The 26242-nt window shown below is 42.6% G+C and overlaps 1 protein-coding gene across 1 annotated transcript in view; it reads right to left on the bottom strand.

The window, feature by feature from the left end:
• Positions 1 to 26242, bottom strand: part of KIF13A (kinesin family member 13A) — a 2301375-nt gene that overhangs the window by 602558 nt on the left and 1672575 nt on the right. Inside the window, exons 19-20 of the mRNA XM_044065730.1 lie at positions 21357 to 21412; positions 1782 to 1906 (exon numbers count right to left, since the gene is read on the bottom strand). Coding sequence (XP_043921665.1) covers positions 1782 to 1906; positions 21357 to 21412 — 181 coding nt within the window. The remainder of the gene's footprint in view (positions 1 to 1781; positions 1907 to 21356; positions 21413 to 26242) is intronic.

The raw sequence follows: 26242 nt of genomic DNA, 5'->3' as shown, positions 1-26242 counted from the left end.
AACCTTGGGCCCCTTATCGGGGGGAATTTTTTTGTGATAACAGAAACTGCTGATATTTAAGCATATGAAACTGACAATTTAAGGCCCTCATGGCTAGGGTGGCCGAGGTATACACCTTTTTTCCCCACCTTTCTAAGGATCTAGACTCTCTTTCGGAAGGTAGTGGATTCTTAGCAGTAGAGGCCTTCATTCCCTTTGGGCCTTGAGAAATGGTTTCAGGGTCAGCATTATGGCTTTTGTACAGAAATTGGTGAGAGTTAGGAACTCTGTAGTACCCATCAGGCTTGACTGGGGCAGGAGGCAGGGAATCCGGACTAAGGCAAGCCTCCGAATAAACATCATCCAGTACGTCCAAGACGGGAGGAATAGCCAGAGGTCTGTGTTGAGGTAACAAAAGAAATTCCCTAAGTCTTTTCTCGGAATCAGAAAAGTCTTGGCCTCCCCAATGGAAGTGTTCCCTCAAGGTGTGCAAGGTTTCCTCAAAAGAAAAATCCTCAGGAGGAGATACAGAGGGAATGGACTGCTCCGCATCAGAATCTTCAAAAGGGGAGAAAGAGTGTTCCTCTACATCAGAATGATCTGAAAAAATGGAGCCCTGATCCGAAGAGGGAGAATCTTCCTCCACTCTGGGTCTCTTGTCTGGAGGGGTTTGGGAACACCTGATAAGAGTAATTAAATCCTCAGCCATTTTAAGCATCTGCTTTTTAGGCATGGGGCCTGGAGATGGGCCCTGTGCAACAGGCCTCTTGGGATGCCTGGCTGATTTAGACTTAGTAAAGGCCTTAATTGAAACGGAAGATGAGGGTCTAAAGACACCATGGGTGGAAGTGGACCTGTCCACATTAGGAGGCTCAACGCTCACAGTGGCTTCGGTGGTTGTAGTCTGGGTATGGGCCGAGGTACCTGCGGTCTCGGTTACAGAAGACCCCGCCAAAGAAGTGTCGTCAGTAGTCAGGGACTGCATAGGCGTCTTGCTGAGAACCGGACCAGGTGTAGCCGGTTTTGGCGTGGTGTCGGTGGGGACCGCAGACCTCGCATGTCGGTCTTTGTCCTTGCGGTTTTTGGACAAAACGGTAGTCGGAGTCTCCGACGACATTTTATAATCAAAGGCTTTACCGAAAAAGTGTTGGGCGAACTCCGCCCGACGCTTAATAGTGCGCTTATTGAAAGTAGCGCCGGCGACAGCCCGAGACGTCGTGGTCTGGGCCTAAACAAGGTATGCAGAGGGAATGGAAATCTTTATGCGGTATTTGCTTCCCACAAGAAATACAATTGTTAACTTTTTCTGACATCGGTCTGAGGCAAGAAAAATTTCCCCAACGGGGTACTTAGCTTTAATGAAGACTTCGATTTCCAATTTTTCGTAAATTCAGGAGCTGGCCGACCGGCACTTGCGAACTGCTTCTGCTTCGGGCACCGCGTGGCAAAAAAGACTGAAGAATATGGCGTTGGCTGTGTCTTATATACCCCTGTCGCACTGAGGTCAGGGAAGAGAGCGACGACAACCGACGCCGGACCAAGACTTTGGAATTCGGCCGACCAAGGACCTGCCTGACAGCAGAGAACCCATCTGTGATTACTGCAGCTATATGCACGATGAACATGTGACTCATATACAGAGTAGACAAACACTTCTTCACAATTATTTACAGGCTGTTTACCACCCTACTGTAAGCTAAAAAGCTTGAATTACTCCATAGTGAGTTGTATGCTATTCATATGTTGTTATATAACCAAGATAAACACAACTTTCTGGATATCTGCATTTTGAACTTCCTTACCTCTTCATCACTGTGCTTGATGATTGGCAAATAGAAGAACTGACTCCCATGTTCTTTTGGTAGAATAGAGTTCACACCTGCTGCATGGGGACCTACAAGATGTTCATTTGCTGTGAGGTCATCAGCTGTCAAAAAAAAAATGAAAGTAAACAGATATATAAACATTCCCTTTATCAGTTGATCTTGAAGTGTGACAGAGAATATCTGACTTTCTTGAATACCTTATCTCTGCAAAGCTCTTGCATTCTCTTGCTCCCACGCTTGGAGGAGCATACACCCTCTATGCTGATGAAAACTGTGATATCACACGCCAGTACAGAAGGTGTATTCAGCCTCATACCTCCCCCAATACAACCAAAATGAACACATAAATTTGGAAAAACAAAAAGAATGAAAAAGGTATATAGCATCAATCAAAAATGGCAGACTGACGGACACTCCAAACAAAGAGGACAGTGGACATATAACATTCAACCAATGCAGAGGACCATCTCATTTCTCAAATGATATGCTGAGAATATTCACACCCCTTATCTCCACTTGAAGGTATCCTTTGCAATAAGTACTGGGTGAGAAGAATCTAAAGCAGAAGAGAATTCTCTCAGAGTGGCTGAAGTCAGCAAGGTTAACAAATTAACTCAGAAAATATAGTCCTGAAGCTATAAGGTGCCAAAAGAAGTCTGACCGTTGAAGTCATGGTCCAAGCACAAGTAATCTGTTAAAGTGCAAAGCACTAACCAAACAGATGCCACACAAATGTCTGCAACAAATACATTCTGGAAATAAACACTGGAAGCAGCCACATCTTTGGAGAGGCAGAGTCTAACCATGATGACCAAAGGTGCAATATGCCACTAGATAGCAAAAAATGCTGCAGTCAGCAATCCATCTAAAGGTGATTTGTTTATTAACAGCCTTATCCAAGGCAAAACAACAACAAAAAAAAGTTGTCCCATCTTCCTGAACTCATGCACCAATCAGTAGTAAAACTTCAATTGATGAAGTACAAGTATGAGAGGGTCTCACTCTCCCTTGGACTGGAAATAAGGAGATGAATGTACTGGTTCAAAGAGAGTTCTGAGGGATAACGGATCCTAGTGAAAGACTGAATAAGGTTCCCACAAGTGACGGCCTGTAACTCGAGATCCTGCAGGCAAAGGCAATGGGTACTGAAATGGTGCTTTCTATGAGGTGAGCTTTAGATTTCCTAGACCAGCTGGTTCAAGAGGATGATGACTAGTGTATCACAAAGTTCAGGTCTCGCAGAGATGGAAAAGTCTTCAAAGGTAAGTAAACATGAATTCCTTAAAGGACCTGATGAACAAAGTAATACTGGGACAAAATTCTACCCCCTACAATGCAGCAATGTGCTGAAATGGTGAAAATATGTATTTTAACCATGAAATAACGGAGACCCATGTCAGACATATGTCTGATGCAAATTGAGAGCCACATAAAAAATCAAAGCCTGAGGCAGAAAAGTACAGTTTTGTACCTACCATAAATGTAGATGTCCGATAGGTATGCATCTGCAGTCCTTACATATGGGTTGTCCTGCCTCAGGCAGCCCTTCGGTCGGCCGGATTCCAAAGTCTGGGTCCGGCGTCGGCTGATGTCGCCCTCTCCCCGACGTCAGAGCACCTGGGGTATAAAAGCGTCAGCCGACGCCATCTTCCTCAGTTTTTCTTGCCCCAGATGCCAGGTGCCCTCTAAGGAAGGCTAAATTTGGAGATATGCAAAAAATTCCAAACATGCACAGTAATATAAAACAAATACACCATAATAGATAACCCCAGCTAGCTATAAGAGGGATAAGTACCCAGGAAATACCACAGAGGGGAAGGAGGGAGGGTAAACCTGACTGCAGATGCATACCTATCAGACATCTACATTTATGGCAGGTACAAAACTGTACTATGTCCTTCAAGGATGCATCTGCAGTCCTTACATATGGGTAGAATACCATAGCCAAGCTGGGGGTGGTAGGATCTAAGAAAGGGATGGTGTAGCTAAAATGCCCTGCAGGACTGCCGTAGCAAAGCCTGCTCTGGATCTGGAATATAAGGGTAAGTTGTAATGCTTGGAAAATGTATGCACGGAGCTCCATGTAGCAGCTTCTAAAATGTCCTTGGTAGCCACCCCTCTTAAGAAGGTTGTGGAGGTGGCTGTGGCTCTGGTGGAATGAGGTCTAATGTCAGCTGGCACAGTTTTGCCATGAAGATTAACAGAATCGAATGCAATTCCCTATCCATTTTGAAGTTGTCTGTTTGGAAATTGCTTTTCCTTGTACACCAGCAGCATATGCTACAAATAGCTGGTCAGTTTTTCTGTAAGTCTTAGTTCTGTCCAAGTAGTAGCGCAACTATCTGTGAATGTCCAGGGTATGCAGAAGTTTCTCCCCTTTGTTTTGTGGATTTGGAAAGAAGGTAGGCAGGTGAATAGCTTGGTTCAGTGAGACCCTGGATACCACCTTTGGCATGAATGAAGGATAGGTTCTCAGTGAAACTCTGTCCTGATGAAAAATAAGAAATGGTTGTACTGCCATGAGGGCCTGCAACTCAGATACTCTTCTTGCTGAGGTTATGGCCAGAAGGAAGGCAGTCTTCCAAGACAGGAACTGTAATTCTGAAGATGCTGCTGGTTCAAAGGGAGGTAGAGTTAATTTTTCCAACATGAAGTTAAGGTCTCATGTAGGCACTGGTGGTTTCCTTGGAGGATTGATGTTTTAACTCCCTTAGAAACTGCCTTAGGAGAGGATGAGAGAAGACAGGTGGATCAGTATTGTATTCTGCTGAAATTGCTGAAGCATGAATTTTTATGGAAGAGTAAGAAAGGCCATTGTGGAGCATTTCTGCCAAGTATTCCAGGATATGTGCCAAGTTCATCACTGTCGCATCTAGGCCCTTTGTGGTGTTCCAAGTGCAAAATCTTTTCCATTTTGCTGAATATGCCTTTCTTGTGGAAGGCCGGCGAGCTTCCATGATGATGTCCTTCACTGTCTTGGATAGCTTATCCTGGTAAGGAGTCAAGGTATTCTTCAGGCTGTCAGCTGCAAGGTTTTCAGGCTGGAGTGCAGAGTTTTGTAATTGTGTTGTGTCAGAAGAAGTGGCCATTGTGGTAGAGGCCACGGTTTCGTGCGTGACATGCTCCTTAACAGTGGGTACCAGTGTTGTCTGGGCCAGTCCGGAGCTATCAGAATCACTTTGGGCTGCTCTGTCCTGATCTTCAGTAAGACCTTGGTCATTAATGGAAGAGGTGGGAATGCATACACTGTTAGAGTATTCCAGCTGAAAGAGAGGGCGTCCACTTTCCATGCTTGTGGGTGGTATGTCCTTGAGCAGAATTTCTTCAGCTGATGGTTGTGGTGGGAGGCAAAAAGGTCTTTGTCCGGCCTCCCCCATGATTGTGTTATCTGAAGGAAGATGTCTGGGTGCAGCATCCATTCGTGTGGATCCATGATATTTCTGCTTAGGCTGTCTGCCAGTATATTGTCTTTTCCTGGCTCAAACTGGGATTGCAGCTCTATATTGATTTTTAGGGAAAGTTCCCAAAGATTCATTGCCAGCCTGCAAAGAGGGTAGGAATGGGTACCTCCTTGCTTGTTTATGTACCACATAACTGTGGTATTGTCTGTCCTTATTAGCAGGTGTCCTTGATGCAGAAAATGTTTGAAGGCCTCGATTGCATGTATCGCCGCCAGCATTTCCTTTTGGTTTATGTGCATGCGCAATTCTTTCTGTGACCATAGTCCTTGGATGCATCTGCCCTCCATGTGTGCTCCCCATCCATGGTCTGAAGCGTCCGTTGTAATGGTTTGGCTGATTATTGGTTTGCTGAAGGGCAGACCCCTGTTTGACTGGCTTGCTTGAGCCCACCACAGAAATTCCTTTTGAAAGCATGGAATGAGTGGTATCAAAGCTTCTAGGCTGCAACTGTGCTGGCACCATAAACTCCTTAGGTACCACTGTAGTTTCCTCATATGTAGCCTTGCTTGTGGAATCAGAAGAATGCAAGATGCCATGCAACCCAGGGCCTGCAGGATTTTCCTTGCAGTCAGCTGAGTTTGTTTTGTCAGATTTTCGAAATAATCCGGTAGTTGTCTTTGTTTTTCTTCCGTGAGAAAAGCCATTTGGGTGGTTGTATCTAGTTTCACACCCACAAAAATTATCCTTTGGGATGGAACGTTGACTGTATATCCCAAAGCCCGAAGTAGGCGGATGGCATAATTCAAGTGTTTTACCAAAGTTTGTTGGCTGTCCGCTTGTATAAGGCAGTCGTCCAGATATGGGTATATTTGAATCCCCTGAAGTCTGCAGTGTGCAATTACTGATGCCAGGCATTTTGTGAATACTCTGGGCGCAGTAGATAAGCCAAAGGGCAATGTTGAGAATTGATAATGCTCTGAACCTGCAAGAAATCTGAGGTGTCTTCTGCAACTTTGTCTGATAGGGACATGCAGGTATGCCTCCTTGAGGTCTAGAGTTGCAAGCCAAGACCCCTTGCCCAGCATGGGAAGGAGTTGCTGTAGGGTCAGCATTTTGAATTTTGGCACAATGAGATAAGTATTCAGTGTGGACAAGTCGAGAATAGGCCTCCATTGTTTTTCTTTTCTTGGGACAAGGAATAGTCTGGAATAAAATCCTTGGCCTTGTTCTGTGAGAGGAACCTTTTCTATAGCTTTCATTTGCAATAGGTTGGAAATTTGTTTTAAAGCCTCTGCCCTTTGATTCGGTGGCAGGTTTGGCATGCCTTTTCTTTTTGGTAATGTATGAAAATGGAACCTGTGTCCTTTGTCTATTATTTGCAGTGTCCATTTGTCCCTTGTAATACTGTGCCAATTTTTTGAGAATAAAGATAGCTTTCCACCCAAAGGTGCTTCCAATTGAGCCCTGGTTGGTGGGGTCAAGGTAAAGTCATCGAGTCTGTCCTTGTGGAGCAGTTGTAGGTCCTGCACTACCTCTCTGGTTAGGAGGCTGCCATTGACGTCCTCTGTAGGAGCCTCTAGCTTGCCCTCTACCTCTGGCACGCCTGTTCTTGCCTCTTTGAAATCTCTCTGTGTCTGGAAAGGACCAATTCTTAGAGGGCCAATTTCTGCTGAATCTTGGTGGTTGGACCTGGAGAAAATCTTTGACTGTTTGTACAGATTTAGCCTTTTCCTCAAATTTCTTTAAGACCTCCTGAGCAGTGGAGCCAAATAACTTTTGCTTTTCCAGTGGCGCATACAGAAGCTTTGCTTTAACATGATCTGGCAGAGTTTGTTCCTTCAGCCAAGCATGCCTACGTATGACTGTACCTGTCATTGCTGACCTACATGAAGCTTCCAATGCATCATAACCACACTGCAAGAAATGGTTGCTAACTTGTTGGGAGTTATGTACCAGATCCTGAAGTGACTTGCGATCTAGGGGTTCAGGTGAAGACAGTTTTTTTATGCAATTCATCTAACAAATACTCTTGGTACTGTATCATATGGAATTGACAATTTAATGCCCTCATAGAAAGAGTGGAAGAAGTATACACTTTTTTACCCCATCTCTCTAAAGCCCTGGACTCCCTTTCAGAGGGGAGTGGATTTTTAGTAGTGGCAGATGCAACCCCTTTAGGGCCCTGGGAAATAGTTTCAGGGTCAGCAGAGTGGGCCTTGTAAAGGAAATGATGCGAGTCCGGGACCCTGTAGTACCTATCGGGTTTGACAGGAGCCGGAGGAAGGGAGTCAGGGGTAATGATAGACTCTGAGTACACATCATCAATGACATTCAAAACAGGAGGAATAGCCAAAGGTCTATGCTGAGGTAAATGCAAAAAAGTCCTTAATCTCTTCCTGGAATCAGAGAATTCCTGGCCCTGCCATTTGAAATGCTCTCTCATGGAGTGAAGGGTCTCCCCAAAGGACAGCTCTTCAGGAGGGGAGGCAGAGGGAATAGATTCCTCTGCATCAGAATCCTCGTAGGCCGTAAAGGCCGCCTCCTGGTAGTCTGAAAGAGCAGAACCATCTGAGGCCTCATCAGAGTACTGGGGATCAGTGGGCTCAACCCTGGGCCTTTTGTCTAGAGGAGGTTGAGAGCCCCTGTCCGGATGTGGCTGAGAGCCCCTAATTAAGGAAATAAGGTCCTCAGCTAAACTTAAAATCTGTGAACCTGTAGTGGATCCCTGAGGAATAGCCTTGGGAGGCAGAAATTTTGGCTGTTTAGCAGCTTTAGCCCTTGTGAATGCCTTTATGGACATGGATGCAGGAAGCCTGGCTGCTCCACGTGCTGGCGTAGTTTTGTCTAGGGAAATGGTGTCGGATGTTTCCGGAACACCGGTTTCTGAGGAAAATTCTATAACCGACTCAGAAGAGGCCTCCGGGGCCGAGGTTGTCGGTTGTGCGGTTTCGACGGTCGGAAGTACCAAGGACTCTGTCTCAGCCGAGACCGAGACACTCGCGGTAGGCCTAGGCGTGGTTTCAGCCGAAACCACGGTCCGCGTGTGTCGTCCTTGTCCTTCCGTTTTTTGGTTAAATGAGAAGTCGGAGTCTCTGACGGCATACTGTAACAGTAACTAGCCCCAAAACATTCCTCTGCAAACTCCGCCCGACGCCTAAGAGTGCGTCGGTTGAAGGAGGCACGGGCTGTACAGGCCGAGACGTCGTGGTCTGGGCCTAGGCAGGGGAGGCAGTAAGAATGGAAATCCTTATGAGGTATTTGTTTCCCACAAGTTAAGCAATTATTAACTTTAAGCATTTGATCTGACATCGGCTGAGGCAAGAAAGAGTCCCCAACGGGGTACTTAGCTTTTGAAGTCTTCGGTAGCTGAAGTTACAGGAGCTGGCTGACCGGCACTTGCGAACTGCTTCTGCTTCGGGCACCACACGGCAAGAAAGACTGAGGAAGATGGCGTTGGCTGACGCTTTTATACCCCAGGCACTCTGACGTCGGGGAGAGGGCGACATCAGCCGATGCCGGACCCAGACTTTGGAATCCGGCCGACCGAAGGGCTGCCTGAGGCAGGACAACCCATAATGTAAGGACTGCAGATGCATCCTTGAAGGACATGTGTTATAACACTTTCATTTAGCAAAATAAGTCTGATAAGTAGAAGGCTTTTTAGCGGCTATCCTCACCTTACAGCCATCTGGCAGAAAGTCACACAAGACAAGGGGATATACAGGAACAGGATCAATGAACAAGCGGCCAGCACCAAGGTGTAATAAGCACAACAACAAATTAAAGGTAAATAAACTGTTTAATGGTCCCAAACTGGTTTCGGCAAAACTGCCTTCCTCAGTGGGATATATAACCCACAGAGGAAGGCAGTTTTGCTGAAACGGGTTTGGGACCATTAAAAAGTTTTTCATTTACCTTTACTTTGTTGTTGTGCTTGGTGCTGGCCACTTGTTCATGGATTCCTGGTTTGGTTTGGCCTTGCACCTGCCATACGTGCAGACATTTTTTACTTCACCATTGGATATACAGGATCAAAGCTGGTGCCACAAATGCTCAACCAGGTGGAGCATTCATGGGTAATACCAGGGAAAATCCTCTACTGACAGATATTGGCCTGAAATCACACACTTCTCAGCTAGTACGCGATAAGGATGAATTCTGGCTGTGGTCTCTGAATTTTGTGAGAAGAAAGAAATATTGAAGGTACACCGAAATTCCCTTCGACAATAAAGAAAGTATCTTCTGCCACTGCCTTCCTTATTCTGTTAAGCTGAGAACAGTAGTGGGACGGCTAAATTCTCATTTGTGGCAAAAGTCAATTTCAAGGGTGTCTTACTCCTGGAAGAACCAGTTTAGGTTGACTATCTTGAACCCCAGTTCCAGTGCACAGATGGAACTGTTGTTGAAGAGAGCAGTCATAATAGTGGCCAAGGATCATCTCCATACAGTCAACAGCATCTCCTTCCTGTGCAGGACTATGACCGCATACTGCCTTATTTGTTTGTATACCCAACTATGCACTGACTGTGTCACAACAGCAAGAGCACTTGCTCTAGTGTTCGTAAGATGAGAAACAACTCAAATTCAGCAGGTTTCTCTCACAGGTCCACTTTTATTTTGGGGGAGGGGGTGCTCACTCATTCTGCACTTGGAAGGCGGCCATGTAGGTTCCTCAGCCTATCAATGAGGCATCCATTTTTAGTATCTGTGATGGGCTCAGTGGTGTTAAGAGGAAATGACACAACAATACTGTCTGGAAGAGTCCATCAATCCGGAAACTGGTGACATGGTTCTGACTAGCGCATATTTGTAACTGCATGATGATTCTAAAGTCAGAGACACTTCACAGTCAATCACAACAACCTCAAGCAAAGGCAAGTAAAAAAGGAATAGTGAAGATGGTGACTGCCATAACACCAGAGGCAAAAATGCACACGAGACTCAACCCTGCCCTGAATCCTCATCCAAGATGACAAGGTTATGACTTCATTGTGCCTACTCTGCTTGCCAACAATGTAAGACTCAGAAAATGAACACCAACAGGAAGTTCCTTGACAGGGTGATGAGAAGCTGTTCCAGTACATGAGCACCAACACACATTTACCCTTCAAGGTTTATAGTATTACAGCCATAACCTTGCTGAACACTACAAGTGCAGACAACAGCCCAAATAGCAGTATTCTGTAATGAAAGTGCTGCTGACCTAGAGCAGACTGAAGGAATCTCTTGTGAAAATGATTTCAAGACAGTGCCATACTAAAAACAATTAGACTTTCTGTGGAACCAGAGGTATGAAACGCTTAAGAGTTATCAATTGAAACTTAAGGTACAATAGACATGGTTGCTGAAGCCACAGACCTAGAATGAAATGGAACCTCCCACCCCTTTTAACCCACAAAATCAGGAAGCAGCAGGGGAAGAATCTTTCTCTCACTCTCCAAAGGAGGAAAAAGCTCAATAATTCCACTGAGGAGTAGAGTGCAAGCCTGTTCTAGGAATTTCAGACTCCAACTGGTCTTGCAGCAGACCTTTTGATGGAGGACAGTCTAAAGGCTCTAAGGCCATTTAAGATCATGCCCAGAACTCACAGGTCATTATTGATGGTTTTCCAGACTCAAGAGAACCTGCCTCCTATAAACATTCCTTTGGGCTTGTCAAGACTCCTAAGGCATCTTCTGTAGAGTATGTCTTCTGTTCGATTTGGCAAGGAGTACTGGGGGAGGGGGCAACACCACCTGATACCTTATTATCTTTCCTCTGTTCACAAGTCAGCTCATTATTCTTATGGTATTGGGCTATGTAAGAGAAAAAAAAAACAGCTTGAAGCAGGAGAGAGGCATGATAAATTACCTTCATGAACTCTTGAAAAGACTGTCCTAAAAAGGTTCGACACCAGAGAAAGTGACACTCAGAACAGTTTGCTTCAGCTCTTCCCTCCAAGGAGGAAAACCTAATCTATATAGGATCACAGGAAGTTACTAGGCTATCGACCCAGAGAGCATTTCAAGCCTAGCCATTTCATCCCACTATAATACCATAGATACTCTAGTCAATAATCACGATTGTATTTAGCAATGACTGCCCATGTCCAGGGAGAACTGAGGCGCTATTCCCTGCTAAGAATTTATGATGCCCCATCCACTCATCCAGGTTACTTTTGAACAGTACCACAGATACTGTAGTCAATACCCAGGACTGTATTTAGTAACGAGTGCTCATACTGGCAGCCTATTCCAGAGATGCAGCAGTCACTGGGAGACAAATCTGTCCCTCCAGCACGTCCTATTCAAATCACAAGCTATATTTAGGTACCTGGAATGGGTAAGCTCTAGTCCCTTTTGATTTACGGATGTGCAGCAAATTCATCAAGTTTGGGTCTGAGATTGCTCTGTAAGCCAGGCATAAGTCTCCCCTAAAAAGTCTATGTGATACAGAGTATAGCGGACAGGGACTTCAATTGGTCTGTGTAAGGCATGTGCTGGAGTCCCTTGATCTTCTTGGTTAGAAACCTCTGAGGTCTCTCCAACTGCTGCAGGTGCTTTGTACGGTACATGTCGAAAGAGGAGTTATACTCAATTATGGACCTGATTAGCGACGAGTATAGAGGGGTTATGACCTCCTTTGTTCTAGAGGCAATGTCTTTGCTAATCAAGTGTGCTACGTAGAAAAACTTCCTCACTACAGTAGACACATGGTGGTCAAAGTAAAGGTCACAGTCTACACGTGATCTCAGACTTCTTACCACTTCATAGGGTACTGCTGTTAATTTAATAGTATGAAGGGACATTGTTTTTACCAAAGGGAATGATAAAGGATTTCTTTGCTTTCAGTTTGAGACCAAGACTGAGACCAAGACTAAGACACCAGTTGCTGGTTTGCATAAGACCCTTCTGAAGTATACTGACATAATTTAGGGATTCAATAATTGCAACCAGTTTGCAGTCATCTGCAAGCTTGGTCAGCCACAGCCCCTTAGTTTTGGCCTGAACTTCTGAGAAGTATAAACTAAACAGTAGGGGGCCCAGCACTGACCATTGTGGCACCCCACTGGTGATAGGTCTGCTGGTTGATGAGGAGTCTCCCACTTTGATCGTGTGTGACTGGTTTGTGAGCCAGATGGCAACCCATCTTACAACAAAGGGGATTACATTCAGTTTGCTAAGTTTATCTGTAATGCCCGAGTGTGGGATTTTGTCAAAGGCCTTTGCCAAGTTGAGGTATGCTGTGTGCAGAGCTTTGTCCTCGTCAATGGCCCTAACAGCAACAAGTGAAGACTTCAGAGCATCACCACAGCAACAGGGTTATTCAGATTCCAATCAAACAACCGAATAAAAATGAAAATAAGTGTTTATTGAAAGACAAACACTTAAAAACAGACAGTGTAAGAGTAAAAATCGATAAGCGCTTTCGGCTATTCAGCCTTCATCAGATCGTAACGCTTCTGTCTAAATCGTCATTTAAAAAGAAACAACCATCCAATCAAATTTCCAGTTCTGACATGGTAATAGAATTAGTGGCCAATGGTTGTATTCAAAATTGTTAATTTCTTATAGAATGAAAGATAAAACTAACATCCAATCAAAAGAGCAGAATAAGTTTCACTCGATGTAAATACGGCTAATAAGGCCATTGGATAATACACTAAAGCCAATCTCTATAGTTAAATTAACATAACGGGAATTCACGACGTATCCTGCCTAGCTGCAAAAAAAAACAACTAGCTGTCATCACTAACCAATAAACAAATAAAAATAAAACAATATACACGAGTCACATGCATCGTGACAACATCGTACGTGACTCAACTATAGATAATTTTTAAATATTATCAACGTAAAAAATCACAAACATCACATAAGCGCTATGAACTTGAGCGCTAAGTAATTCTTAAGTAAAACCAACATCATCATAGGCTCATCGCCAATAAAAACACAGCAACTTCTGTGTTAAATAAACAACCTATGGTATTAGTTCGTTATATTGGGCAACCAATGAAAGAAGCAAACTCAACTATTCTCAATAGGCCAATCAAAGCGGCACTTGTTCTTCATAACATTTCTCAACCAATAGAATAATGAGAATGCAGCTCTCCTTACGAATCAATCAAAATCAAAAAAGCGATTGGCCTTTAGATAGTACGCTATAGCCAATCTCTATAAATAGATTAGCATAGCAACTGTCCAATAGGAATTTGCGACGTATCCTGCCTTGGTGTAAAAAATAACTGGCTGTCATCGCCAGCCAGGAAACATAAAATAACAAAATATAAATAAGATCATATACAAAAATCGCATGCATCATAAAAACATTATACGTGGCTCAAATGCAGGATAATTGCATAAACACTATGAACCACTTAAGCGCTAGGTAATTCTTAAGTAAAAGCGAACATCATAATAGGTTCATCGCCAGTAGAAACACAGCATATTATGTGATTGGTGAGCAGCCTATGACATTGGTTCATTGTATATGCAACCAATGAAATAGAGCAAACTCAACTCTTCTCAATAGGTCAATCCAGGGGAGCAATTCCCCAATAGGTAGTACAGTAAAAGCAAGCTCTCATAGGTCTAAGAGAAGAGAATAACAACCAATAAAAATTCACAGTGAGTCCCATCTATTATAACACTAACAGCTGACTCCCCATGAACAAACAAAAAGTATGAAGGATATGTGTGTATGTAATAACTAACACCACACACACAATTTCTATATTTCAACTCAGCGGCAGCTACAACAAGCTGCTTTGATGCCTGTGTAGAATTAAGTAATATAAATACCACAAAGATTGCTGCACGTAACTAATTATCAAAAAACATTGTCCACATTTAGGTATTTAAAAACCAGTCAAATAACAAACATGGCAATACCAGTTCAATCAGCAAAGGTAAATAGAAACACAAACATGAACAACATTCCTGCAGCACAAAGACATGCCACACCAAGCAGCAATTGCTCAAAAATATAAATTACAACAAACAGCAATCAGCATACAACACAAAATGAAACTGGCAAGAATACATCAGTAGACTCAGGCACAAGTCAAATTCCATCACATCATACAGAGGCCAATAGACAAGGTAATTCTCCAAAAGCCAAGATTGTTAGATCCAGAAGAAAAAGTATATGTATATAAATATATGTATTACTTAATTCAGGTTAATGAAAACTCAGGTTAATGAAAACTCTATTCTCATACACAGGTGATAAAATAGAAGACATCAACCAAACAAATATAGCGGGATTGACCTATTGAGAAGAGTTGAGTTCGCTCTATTTAATTGGTTACATATATAATGAACCAATGTCATAGGCTGCTCACCAAACACATAAGATGCTGTGTTTCTACTGGCGTTGAACCTATTATGCTCGCTTTTACTTAAGAATTACCTATTGTTTAAGTGGTTCATAGTGTTTATGCAATTATCCAGCATTTGAGCCACGTATAATGTTTTTATAATGCCTGCGATTTTTGCATATGATCTTCTTTATATTTTGTTAGTTTATGTTTCCTGGCTGGCGATGACAGCTGGTTATTTTTTACACCAAGGCAGGATACGTCGTGAATTCCTACTGGACAGTTGTTATGCTAATCTATTTATAGAGATTGGCTATAGCGTACTATTTAAAGGCCAATCGCTTTTTTGATTTTGATTGATTCGTAAGGAGAGCTGCATTCTCATTATTCTATTGGTTGAGAAATGTTATGAAGAACAAGTGCCACTGGCTATCTTTTGATTGGCCTATTGAGAATAGTTGAGTTTCCTTCTTTCATTGGTTGCCCAATATAATGAACTAATACCATAGGTTGTTTATTTAACACAGAAGTTGCTGTGTTTTATTGGCGATGAGCCTATGATGATGTTGGTTTTACTTAAGAATTACTTAGTGCTCAAGTTGTTCATAGCGCTTATGTGATGTTTGTGATTTTTTACATTGATGATATTTAAAAATTATCTATAGTTGAGTCACGTACAATGTTTTCACGATGTCTGTGACTCGTTGCATATATTGTTTTATTTTTGTTTATTGGTTAGTGATGACAGCTAGTTGTTTTTCTGCAGCTAGGCAGGATACGTCGTGAATTCCCGTTATGTTAATTTAACTATAGAGATTGGCTTTAGTGTATTATCCAATGGCCTTATTAGCCGTATTTACATCGAATGAAACTTATTCTGCTCTTTTGATTGGATGTTAGTTTTATCTTTCATTCTATAAGAAATTAACAATTTTGAATACAACCATTGGCCACTAATTCTATTACCATGTCAGAACTAGAAATTTGATTGGATGGTTGTTTCTTATTAAATGATGTTTTAGACAGAAGCATTACGATCTGATGAAGGCTGAATAGCCGAAAGTGCTTATCGATTTTTACTCTCACACAGTCTGTTTTTAAGTGTTTGACTTTCAATAAACACTTATTTTCATTTTTATTCAGTTGTTTGATTGGAATCTGAATAATCCTTTTGCCGTGGTGGTGCTCTGAAGTCTTCACTTGTTGCTGTTTTATTATTTGTCTTCATCACCTTCAGCGGGGACTTGGAAGTATTTTTCTCTTATTGTCAATGGCCCTGGTCACATTTTTGAAGAAAAGTACAGTTTTGTACCTACCATAAATGTAGATGTTCGAGTGCTCATACAGCTGCAGTCATAACAGATGGGTTATCTTGCCATCAGGTGGGTCCTCGGTCGGCCGAATTCCATAGGTCCGGCGTCGGTTGTAGTCACTTCCTCCCTGACGTCAGTGCGGCAGGGGTATAAAAGAGGCAGCTGACGCCATTTTCTTCAGTTTTTCTTGCCCCAGATGTCAGGTGCCCCCAGAAGGAAGGCAAACATAATGTTATGCAAAAATGCAATGTTGATAAATCAAAAACAGTAGTTGCAAGCAAATACACCATAAAAGAGTACCCCAAAAGGTTATATGAAAAGGGTTTGTCATAAGGCCTGTCCTAAGAGGGGTTGGAGGGAGGAAACCTGGACTGCAGCTGTATGAGCACTCGAACATCTACATTTATGGTAGGTACAAAACTGTACTATGTTCATCGTGCATACAGCTGCAGTCATAACAGATGGGTAGAATCCCAAAGCTAAGTAAGGGTGGTAGGCACCAAGTGGAACTAGGAGGGCTAGGATGCCCTGCAGGACTGCTGTGGCAAAGCCCGCTCTAGATTTAGAGTATAGTGGGAGGTGATAGTGCTTGGAGAAAGTGTGCACTGAACTCCAGGTGGCTGCTTCCAAAATATCCTTGGTAGGGACCCCCCTGAGGAAGGCTGCAGAGGTAGCTGTGGCTCTGGTGGAGTGGGATCTGATGCATGCAGGCACAGTTTTTCCATGAAATGAGTAACAAAAGCATATGCAGTGGGCTATCCATTTTGAAATTGTCTGTTTGGAAATAGCCTTTCCTTGAGCACCTGCAGCATAGGACACAAAGAGTTGCTCAGATTTCCTGAATGGCTTTGTCTTGTCCAAATAATAACGAAGTTGTCTGTGAATGTCCAAGGAATGTAGTACTTTTTCCCCTTTGTTTTGTGGATTAGTATAAAAGGTAGGTAAGTGGATAGTCTGATTCAAAGCTACACTGGATACTACCTTTGACATAAAGGTAGGGTTGGTTCGTAAGGAAACTCTGTCCTGATGGAAAATGATGAATGGTTGCACAGCCATGAGGGCCTGTAGCTCCAAAACCCTGCGAGCTGAGGTGATAGCCAGAAGAAAGGCTGTTTTCCATGACAAGTACTGTAACTCTGATGAAGAAGCTGGCTCGAAGGGAGGAAGGGTCAGCTTTTCCAATACGATATTCTAGGTACTGTAAAATTTGAGGTATATTTATTACCCAAGGATTCTGTCCCTTCTTTTGATTCCAGGCACAAAATCGTTTCCATTTGGCGGAGTAGGCCTTTCTAGTAGAAGGTCTTCTGGCCTCCAAGATGACATTCTGCACCTCCTTGGAGAGTAGAAACTGTTGGGAAATCAAGGAATTCTCCATGCAGCTAGATTTAGAGTTTTGAGATGGCTGTGAAGAGTTTTGTAGTTGTGCTGGGACAACAGAAGAGGGACTAGAGGTAGGATCCATGGTGGGGAATGTGTCAGGTTCTTCAGGAGCGGATACCAGTGTTGCCTTGGCCAGTCTGGAGCAATGAGAATCATTCTCGGCCTCTCTGCTCTGGCTTTTAGTAGAACTTTGGGCAGCAAAGGAAGAGGCGGGAAGGCATAGACTGTCCATGTTGCCCAATTGAAGGAAAGTGCGTCCACTTTCCAGGCCTGTGGATGATAGGTCCTTGAAAAAAATGTTTTCAACTGACAATTTCTGTGGGTAGCAAAGAGATCTATGTCTGGCTGTCACCATGCCTGAGTTATCTTTGTGAAAATTTGAGGATGCAACTTCCATTCGTGTGGATCTGTCATATTTCGGCTTAGGTTGTCTGCCAGTGTGTTTTCCTTTCCTGGCAGGAATTGTGCCTGTAGTTGAATTTTCAATTCCAGTGCTGTGTTTCATAGGGTCATGGCTTGCCTGCACAGGGGGTATGAATGAGTTCCCCCCTGTTTGTTTATGTACCACATCACTGTGGTGTTGTCTGTCCTTATCAATAGCTGGCCTGGATGTAGTAGGTCTTTGAAGGTCATAATAGCCTTTTGCATGGCTAGCATTTGCTTTTGGTTGATGTGAAGGAGCTTCTCTTTTCGTGCCCATTTTCCCTGAATGCACTGATTTGTCATGTGCGCTCCCCATGCATAGTCTGAGGCGTCTGTTGTGATGATTTGAGTTGCTTGAGGTACACAAAAAGGAAGACCTGTGTTTCTTTGGCAAGCTTGAGCCCGCCACATAAATTCCTTTTGAAGGCATGGAATGAATGGTATAATTGCTTCCAAGCTGTGGCTGTGTTGACACCATACGTTTTTTAGGTACCATTGAAGTTTCCTCATATGCAGCTTTGCACATGGGATAAGTAGGATGCAAGATGCCATGAATCCCAGAGCCTGCAGAACTTTCCTTGCAGTTAGCCTGGTGTAAGTTGCCATTTTTCTGAAGTATTGAGATAGTTGCCCTTGCTTGTCTGGCGTGAGGTAGGCCATCTGGGTGGTTGTATCCAAGTTGGCACCCAGGAAATTTATTTGTTGACAGGGTATCAGTTTTGATTTCTTTTGTTGACTGTGTATCCCAGGAAGTTCAACAGTTTTAGTACAAACGCCAGGTGCTGAAGTAGTATGTCCTTGCTGTCCGCTTGGATCAGGCAGTCATCCAGATATGGGTAGATTTGTATCCCTTGTAGTCTGCAGAAGGCGATTACTGATGCCAGGCATTTCGTAAACACTCTGGGCGCAGTAGATAAGCCAAAGGGCAATGCAGAGAATTGGTAATGGGTTGAACCTGCAAGAAATCTGAGGTATCTTCTGCAATCTTGTCCGATAGGGACATGCAGGTATGCCTCCTTGAGGTCCAATGTTACCAGCCAAGACTCCTTGCCCAGCATGGGAAGAAGCTGCTGTAATGTGAGCATCTTGAATTTTGGCACCTGTAGATATGTGTTTAGGATGGATAGGTCTAAGATAGGTCTCCAATCTTTGTCTTTCCTTGGTACCAGGAATAGTCTGGAATAAAACTCTTGACCTTGTTCTTTTGCAGGTACCTCTTGAATTGCTTTCATGTCCATGAGAGCTGAAATTTGTTTTTGCGCCTCTGCCCTTTGATTTTGTGGCAGGTTTGGCATGCCTCTCATTTTTGGAAGGGTGTGAAAGTGAAACCTGTAGCCTCTGTCTATAATGTCCAGAATCCATTTGTCTTTTGTAACAATATTCCATTTTTTTGAGAATAATGTCAGTTTTCCGCCCAAAGGTGCTGCCATTAAAGCTTTGCTTGGCAGGTGTAGGGGGAAGTCATTGTGTCTGTTTTCTGAAAGACTGTGATCTATCTTCTCCACCTCTTGGGGTTGGTGCTTGCCACTGTCTGGCTCTGAAAGAGCCCTCTACCCCTTGGACGCCTGTATCTGCCCCTTTGAGGTCTGTCCGTGGCTGGAAAGGACCAATTTTTTGAAGGCCAGTTTCTGCTGAAACGTGGAGGCTGTACCTGCAGAAAGTCTTTCACTGTTTGCATTGATTTCGCTTTTTCCTCCATTTTCTTTAGCACCTCCTCTGCTTTAACACCAAACAATACATCTTTTTGAAGAGGTGCATCTAATAATTTAGCTTTGACATGATCTGGTAAGGTTTGCTCTTTGAGCCAAGCATGCCTACGTATAACAGACCCCATAACAGCAGCTCTACATGAGGCCTCTAAAGCATCAAAACCACACTGCAAGGTATGTTTACCCACTTGCTCTGCACCATGCAACAAATCCTGCAACTCTAAGTCTGGTTGTTCTGGTTGTGTCATTTTGCTTTTCAGCGGAGATATCAAAAACTGTTGATACTTTAACATATGGAACTGACAGTTTAATGCCCTCATGGTTAAAGTGGCCGAGGTGTACACCTTTTTCCCCCACCTTTCTAAAGATCTGGAATCTCTCTCTGAAGGTAATGGGTTTTTAGCAGTAGAGGCCTTAATTCCCTTGGGACCCTGTGAAATAGTTTCTGGGTCAGCAGTATGGCTGTTATATAGGAACTGGTGAGAATCAGGAACCCGGTAATACCTGTCTGGTTTAACAGGAGCTGGAGGCAAAGAATCAGGATTAAGGCTGGCTTCTGTGTACACATCATCCAATATATCTAAAACAGGAGGGATAGCCAGAGGCCTATGCTGGGGGAGCAGAAGAAATTCTCTGAGCCTTTTCTTGGAATCTGAGTAATCTTGGCCTTCCCAGTGAAAGTGTTCCCTCAATGTATGCAGGGTTTCCCCAAAAGAGAAGTCCTCGGGGGGGGGGGAGACTGAGGGAATAGACTCCTCTGCATCAGAGTCTTCGAATGGCGAGTAGGCACAATCCTGGTCCTCAGATAGTTCTGAGGTAATAGAAGCTTGATCTGAGGAAGGGTAGTCTTCTTCTAATCTAGGCCTTTTGTCAGAGGGGGGTTGAGAACACCTGACAAGAGTAATCAAATCCTCAGCCATTTTAAGCATCTGCTTTTTAGGCATGGTGCCTTGAGTGGGTGTCTGAGGAACCTGTTTATTGGTTTTCATGGCTGTTTTAGATTTAGTGAAGGCTTTAATAGAGAAGGAGGAAGGCCTGAAGACCCCTTGAGAAATGGCAGGCCTGTCTAAATTCTGAGTTTCCCCGCCAGGAGTGGCGTCGGTATCTGTAGTAGGAATGGGGGCAGAGGAGCCTGCGACCTCGGGTACTGAAGACACCGGTAATGCATTGTCATCGGTACTCAGGGGTTGCGTGGGCGCCTCGTTGAGTACCGGAGAACCGGTAGTCGGCCTTAGCGTGGTATCAGTAGGTGGTGCGGACCTCGTATGCCGGTCCTTATCTTTGCGTTTTTTGCTCAAAACTGGAATCGGAGTATCCAACGACATAATATAATTACATTTTTTGCCAAAAAAGTGAAGGGCGAACTCCGCCCGACAGTCAATAGTGCGTTTGTTGAATCTAGCACAAAAACGGCAGACCGAGACGTCGTGGTCTGGGCCTAAGCAAGGTATACAGTAAGAGTGGAAATCCTTATGTGGTATTTGCTTCCCACATGAAATACAATTATTAACTTTGTCTGACATCGGTCTGAGGCAAGAAAAGTTTCTCCAATGGGGTACTTAGCTTTCAAAAAGACTTCGGCTGAAATACTTTCGTAAATCTCAGGAGCTGGCCAACCGGCACTTGCGAACTGCTTCTGCTTCGGGCACCGTGCGGCAAGAAAGACTGGAGAAAATGGCGTCGGCTGCCTCTTTTATACCCCTGCCGCACTGACGTCAGGGAGGAAGCGACGACAACCGACGCCGGACCTAGACATTGGAATTCGGCCGACCGAGGACCCGCCTGACGGCAAGATAACCCATCTGTTATGACTGCAGCTGTATGCACGATGAACATGGACAGGGTTCCTTGAAGTAAAATAAGACAGTAACCTACTTATTAACTCCTTGCTCAAAAAAACACAAACATCTTACTGTGGAACTTTAATGATTTATACACTTAAAAACAACTAAACACCCATAAAAACACCCAAAAGTTTATATAAATACAGTTTAAAGGTTAACAAAATGATTGTATTTACTCACCATTCAAGTCAAGGAAGAGGACAGGTATGTGTGCTTCCATTCCAGGTGGTGGGTTCCTGAAAAATCATCACAAAAAGATCACCAAACAGTGCAAAACAATGAATTGCATACTAATACTCAATTTCACAATGCCAGATCTCAGCAGAACCACTGTAAATTGTCATGCAATATAATCTTGGACAGCCTTACACTACACACAGATGGCAGTGGCATTTACACTTCTTGAGGAAACTTCTACACTTCCATGAGTTAGCTGACAGACTACATCAGACCACTACATTTCATTGTTTTTTTTATCTACACACATTCAAATCAGTTGTTCTGTAATTAATTTCAACTTGTCCAGTGTGAAAACAGAAAATAAGAAACAGCAGCCTCCAGTAATGTGTCATTTTGAGTAGAATATGATTACTGGCTGCTAAGTAGACTGCCTGGATGTCAGCAAAGAAATGTACAGAACCTGAAAGAAAATCAACCAGAAAAGGTGAAGAGGAAAACACTGGCTGAGAAGAATCTTGCAGATGTTCCGTAAAAAGCAGTTCAAGTATCAGCTTTGGTACAAGAGATGGCCTCCTGTAATTTAGAGGAATGTACTCAGAGGTGATTAAAATAAATAAAACACTGAAGGAACATATCAACAAAAATAAAAGGCTTGAATAAAAACTGAAGAAGCTTTAACTCGCTATTCAGGCTGGCTAAGTATGAGACTTCTCAAGAACAGCTGTTTCAAAAAAAAAATGGTACAATTAGAAGTGTGTCCAGAGACAACCTGAGAGTTTCTGCTGTACCAGAGAAACTGAAAAGAAAAGACTGTATTAATTTTAAGAAAACATAAATATGCAACTGGACTGCATACCTCTCAACCTGGAAACATCAAAAATATGGACAAGGCCCATGAAAAATAGGTACAAATATGTACACTGATTAACATAAAATTTGCGTACATGATTATGTAATCCCGCCTGCTCCAATGCAATTGTGGGATACCAACTTTCAAACAAAACTGAAGAGACAACCAAAATATGGCACCAGAGTTTTCTTGCAGCCATTCCAATGTCCCATTACCTGGCTATTTCGCCCCATTTACCATAAACACTAATGTGCACACTGCTTTACTTCTACAATGATTATTTGGATTTTATTTTTATATTTTATAGTGCAATGCACAAACACTAATAGACATCTGCTAAACAAAGCAATACTGTCTCACAATGAAAACAGACTTAGCATTAAAACTTCTCTGTCCTTGAAACTCATGTTCATTGAAACCCACACCACATCCAAAGAAAATGCATCTGGCCACTGGTGGATAAAGATTACCTTTGGGCCATTTTCAAAATTCAAATCATAGGCCCCCTGCACACAAAACATACATACATACATACACGTGTTCTTCGATACACCTTCCTGACTTTATTAAATTATATTCCTTGTATAATACAGCACACTTGTTAGAGCGCCTTTTAAATTTATTGTTTGAAGATTTTTCCAGTAGGCAAATTATAAAAGTCTACTTCCACACCCACACTATATATATATATATATATATATATATATATATATATATATATATATATATATATATATATATATATATGACTGGGAAAGTCTGACTAGGTTCCACAGATCCTGTTTTCAGCGGAGGCCTGAGGAGAAATGCTCCAGAAGCATGTCTTTAGAATGTGGGAGGAAACCGGAGTACCCAGAGGAAACCCACATGAACGGAGGGAGAACATGCAAACTCTGCACAGAAGGCACCCCAGCCAAGAATCGAACCAGAGAATATACATATATATTAGATAGATAGAATGATAGCAGTGTAAGACATGGGCATCCTGCATAGCTTCTCAAACTTATTTTCAATTTCAGTTTTTTGCTCGACTTACTCTGATCTGTGTTATCAGACCAACTCAATAGCTGTAAATGCATAACAAAATAAACTAGGCGAATTGCATGTTTTAAGACTTCCAATTTTAGTCCAAGTACTGACAGACCCTCTCCTACATTCATCCTGAAGCATCAAAACTATCATTGTAATCCAGGTGCTGTTAACTGGCCACTCTTGCTTCTCCATTGTCTGCAGTGGAAAAATGTGTGTTTTATCTTGAATGCTGGAAAATGTACTGTACTTGTTTAAAAATATTATTCTTATAATGCAGCACAGAACATAATTCTAATTTTCTGTTGCTGAATTTGGGATAATATTTGTTGCTCTTTCCACTGAGGCACAAATGCCCTTGCGCATGACATTTTCTCACTTCTGTTGTATCTGTAGCTATACCCCTGACTTGTTACACCCACCCCCTTTAAATGTGCAACAACACACTACAGTATCAGCAATGCATCTACATACTGTAGGAGTAGAACCCACAGCCTTCTGCATCAAAAGCAAGTATTTAACCTGTTATGCTATTAACAATGCAAGCAGACTCGGCATAAGAAACACTAAACTTCTCTTCCAATGAAGCTCCCAGCTCCTTTTAAAATCCACTCAGCACTCAACTGTATTTCTCAAATTTGCATGCAAGAAATCTGGAAAAAGCCAACATTTATGGGGGGAGACAAAAGCTCAAAAACCAGGGACACATTTTAAACACTGCTTGTATAATTTTGGAAAGCTACTAGAATAAAACGTTACCACCATACATTTCAATGCCAAGTGTTGAACCCAAGACCCTGTGTACTACAGTCAGAGAAAAATAACACTATGACAAATCAGCAGTTTCCTGAACAGTAAGACTGAAACTTAAATGGCTATCATTTAGTGAATTCAGTTCTCACTTCTCACCACAGCTCTCAACCTCTTAGCACAAAAAACCTGGACAAAGCCAATAATGGGGGAATACAATGTTCAGTCCTCACAATAGCTCTCAACCTCTTAGCGCAAAAAAATCTGGACAAACCCAATACTGGGGGAATACAGCCATACTGATCTTATAAACTTAGCACAAAAAACCTGGACAAAGCCAGTAATGGGGGAATAAAGCCATACTGGGCTTATAAACTTAGAAAATTGCTAGAATATAAGGTTTGGTGTTACCATTTCTTTTCTGAAGAATATGAAGTCTGAAATTCAAATGCCTATCATTTACTTAGTGAATTCAATCCTCCACTGAAATCCAGAAAACCACAGATTTTATGAGGAACAGAACAAAATATGAGGCATAAATGTGGGAAGTTTTCAGAAGGGGTGGTGGGTAGGGGGCCCCTCAGGCTTTTGTTACATGTACCCAAGGTACAAGGTCTGAGCCTGAGCAACTCCTCTAGCAACCAGGAATATTCACCTAGGGCATTTTACTTACAAACACACACACACACACACAGTACCTTTCCAGTCCAACACAGCTTCATCATCCCAAACAGCTCTTCTCACCTCTGTAGTGCTTCCTACCTTTCCAGTCAGCAGCAGCATATCAAATGGCAGCAGCACTCTGCTTTGTCCATCAAACGGCAGCTGGCTCTTCTGTACAGCTACAGCATATCTCATTAGGCAGCACAGCATAGAAGATATCCAGCCTTGCTCACATTGCAGTTTCAAATGGCTGTCCCATACAGCATATCTCATTAGGCTGCATAGAAGATGCCTTGTTCGCATTGCAGTCCTTCCCGCTAAAGATATGAGCAGCATTTCATCCGGAAATGCACGCACATTGAACTTCAGCTCAATTTTGACAGGCTGGCAGGCTGTTTCACAGAGCTGACATCATCTCGCATGTGATGAGGTCAGCTAAAAAAGCCAGGAAATAAAATTTAAAATAAAAGCTCCAGGAAACTCGGAAATTAAGGTGTGCCACTCGGTGGCACCCCATAATTTGGACTCCAAAACTCATTTTTTACCAAGTAATTCAGTACGGTTAGGAGGTATGCTGGACTGGTATTCCACAATAAGATTTGTTAACTTAAAGAGAACATAGAGTGTATGCTCCAAACCCAGCTATGAGAAAGCAAACAATAACTGTCTTAATAAATATGCAATCATACCAGCAAAAAGAGCTGATCCTGACAAAACTATGGCAGAAGATAAAATTGTTAAAATGGGAGACAGCAGAGTATTTGTGGAAAATTATTATTTAATGTACACGAGAAAGAAGAGAAGAAAATGTATCCCAGCAATCAGGGAATGTCGAGAGGCAGGTGTGAGATTCAAGTTGCTGTATCCAGCTGTCTTCAGAATATTTTCCCTGGAGTATCAAAGACATTTTTTTGGTGCAGAACAGACTAAGGTTGAAATAAAAGCTTGTCCAACAAAATGTGAGACAGCAAACAAATGGGGACTCTCGTTTCCGATTCATCTGACAATAAAGCTCAGAGACTTTACCAGTGAAACCTTTCCCAATGTTCCAAAGGAAAATCCTTGAGAGAGAGAAAAAAAAGCACAGAAGTTGACTAGAAGAATAAGGAGTATCCTGAACTTGAACCAGAAACAGGTACTGGGAGATGAAGATGAACAGAAGACTACCAACTCTGAAATTAATGAATAAATGGAAGACAATAAAGCATCAATCACACTGCTGAAATATGTCTTTGCAAGAAAAAGTAGCTGAGAAAGTCTGTACTTTTGTTGACTTTGTAAATTTGTGGGAGGACAGTAAAAAAAAATATAACTCACTATGTCATTAAAGTTTAAAAGGACACTAAAAGGAGAAAAAGTAATTGGAAGTAAAATGAGTTTTGCTCTTAATACATGTATAAAACATTTCATGATGATAAAGTGAATGTTATATACAATAAATCAGTTTTGCATAGTGTTTAGTCAGAGATATTTTAAATGTAGGGAACATCTCTTCAGTGACTGTTGCATGTGATAAATATATTAAAGTAAACAAGCACTCGTTTGTTGTAAGAAATATGGGCTTTACAGTATAATAAAACTTGGACATGTCCAA

This window comes from Protopterus annectens, chromosome 3.part0, assembly GCF_019279795.1.
Source record: "Protopterus annectens isolate FY-2018-M chromosome 3.part0, PAN1.0, whole genome shotgun sequence".
NCBI lineage: Eukaryota > Metazoa > Chordata > Ceratodontiformes > Protopteridae > Protopterus > Protopterus annectens.
Note: the sequence above shows the minus strand (reverse complement) of the source record. Positions and strands in the feature narration are given on the sequence as shown.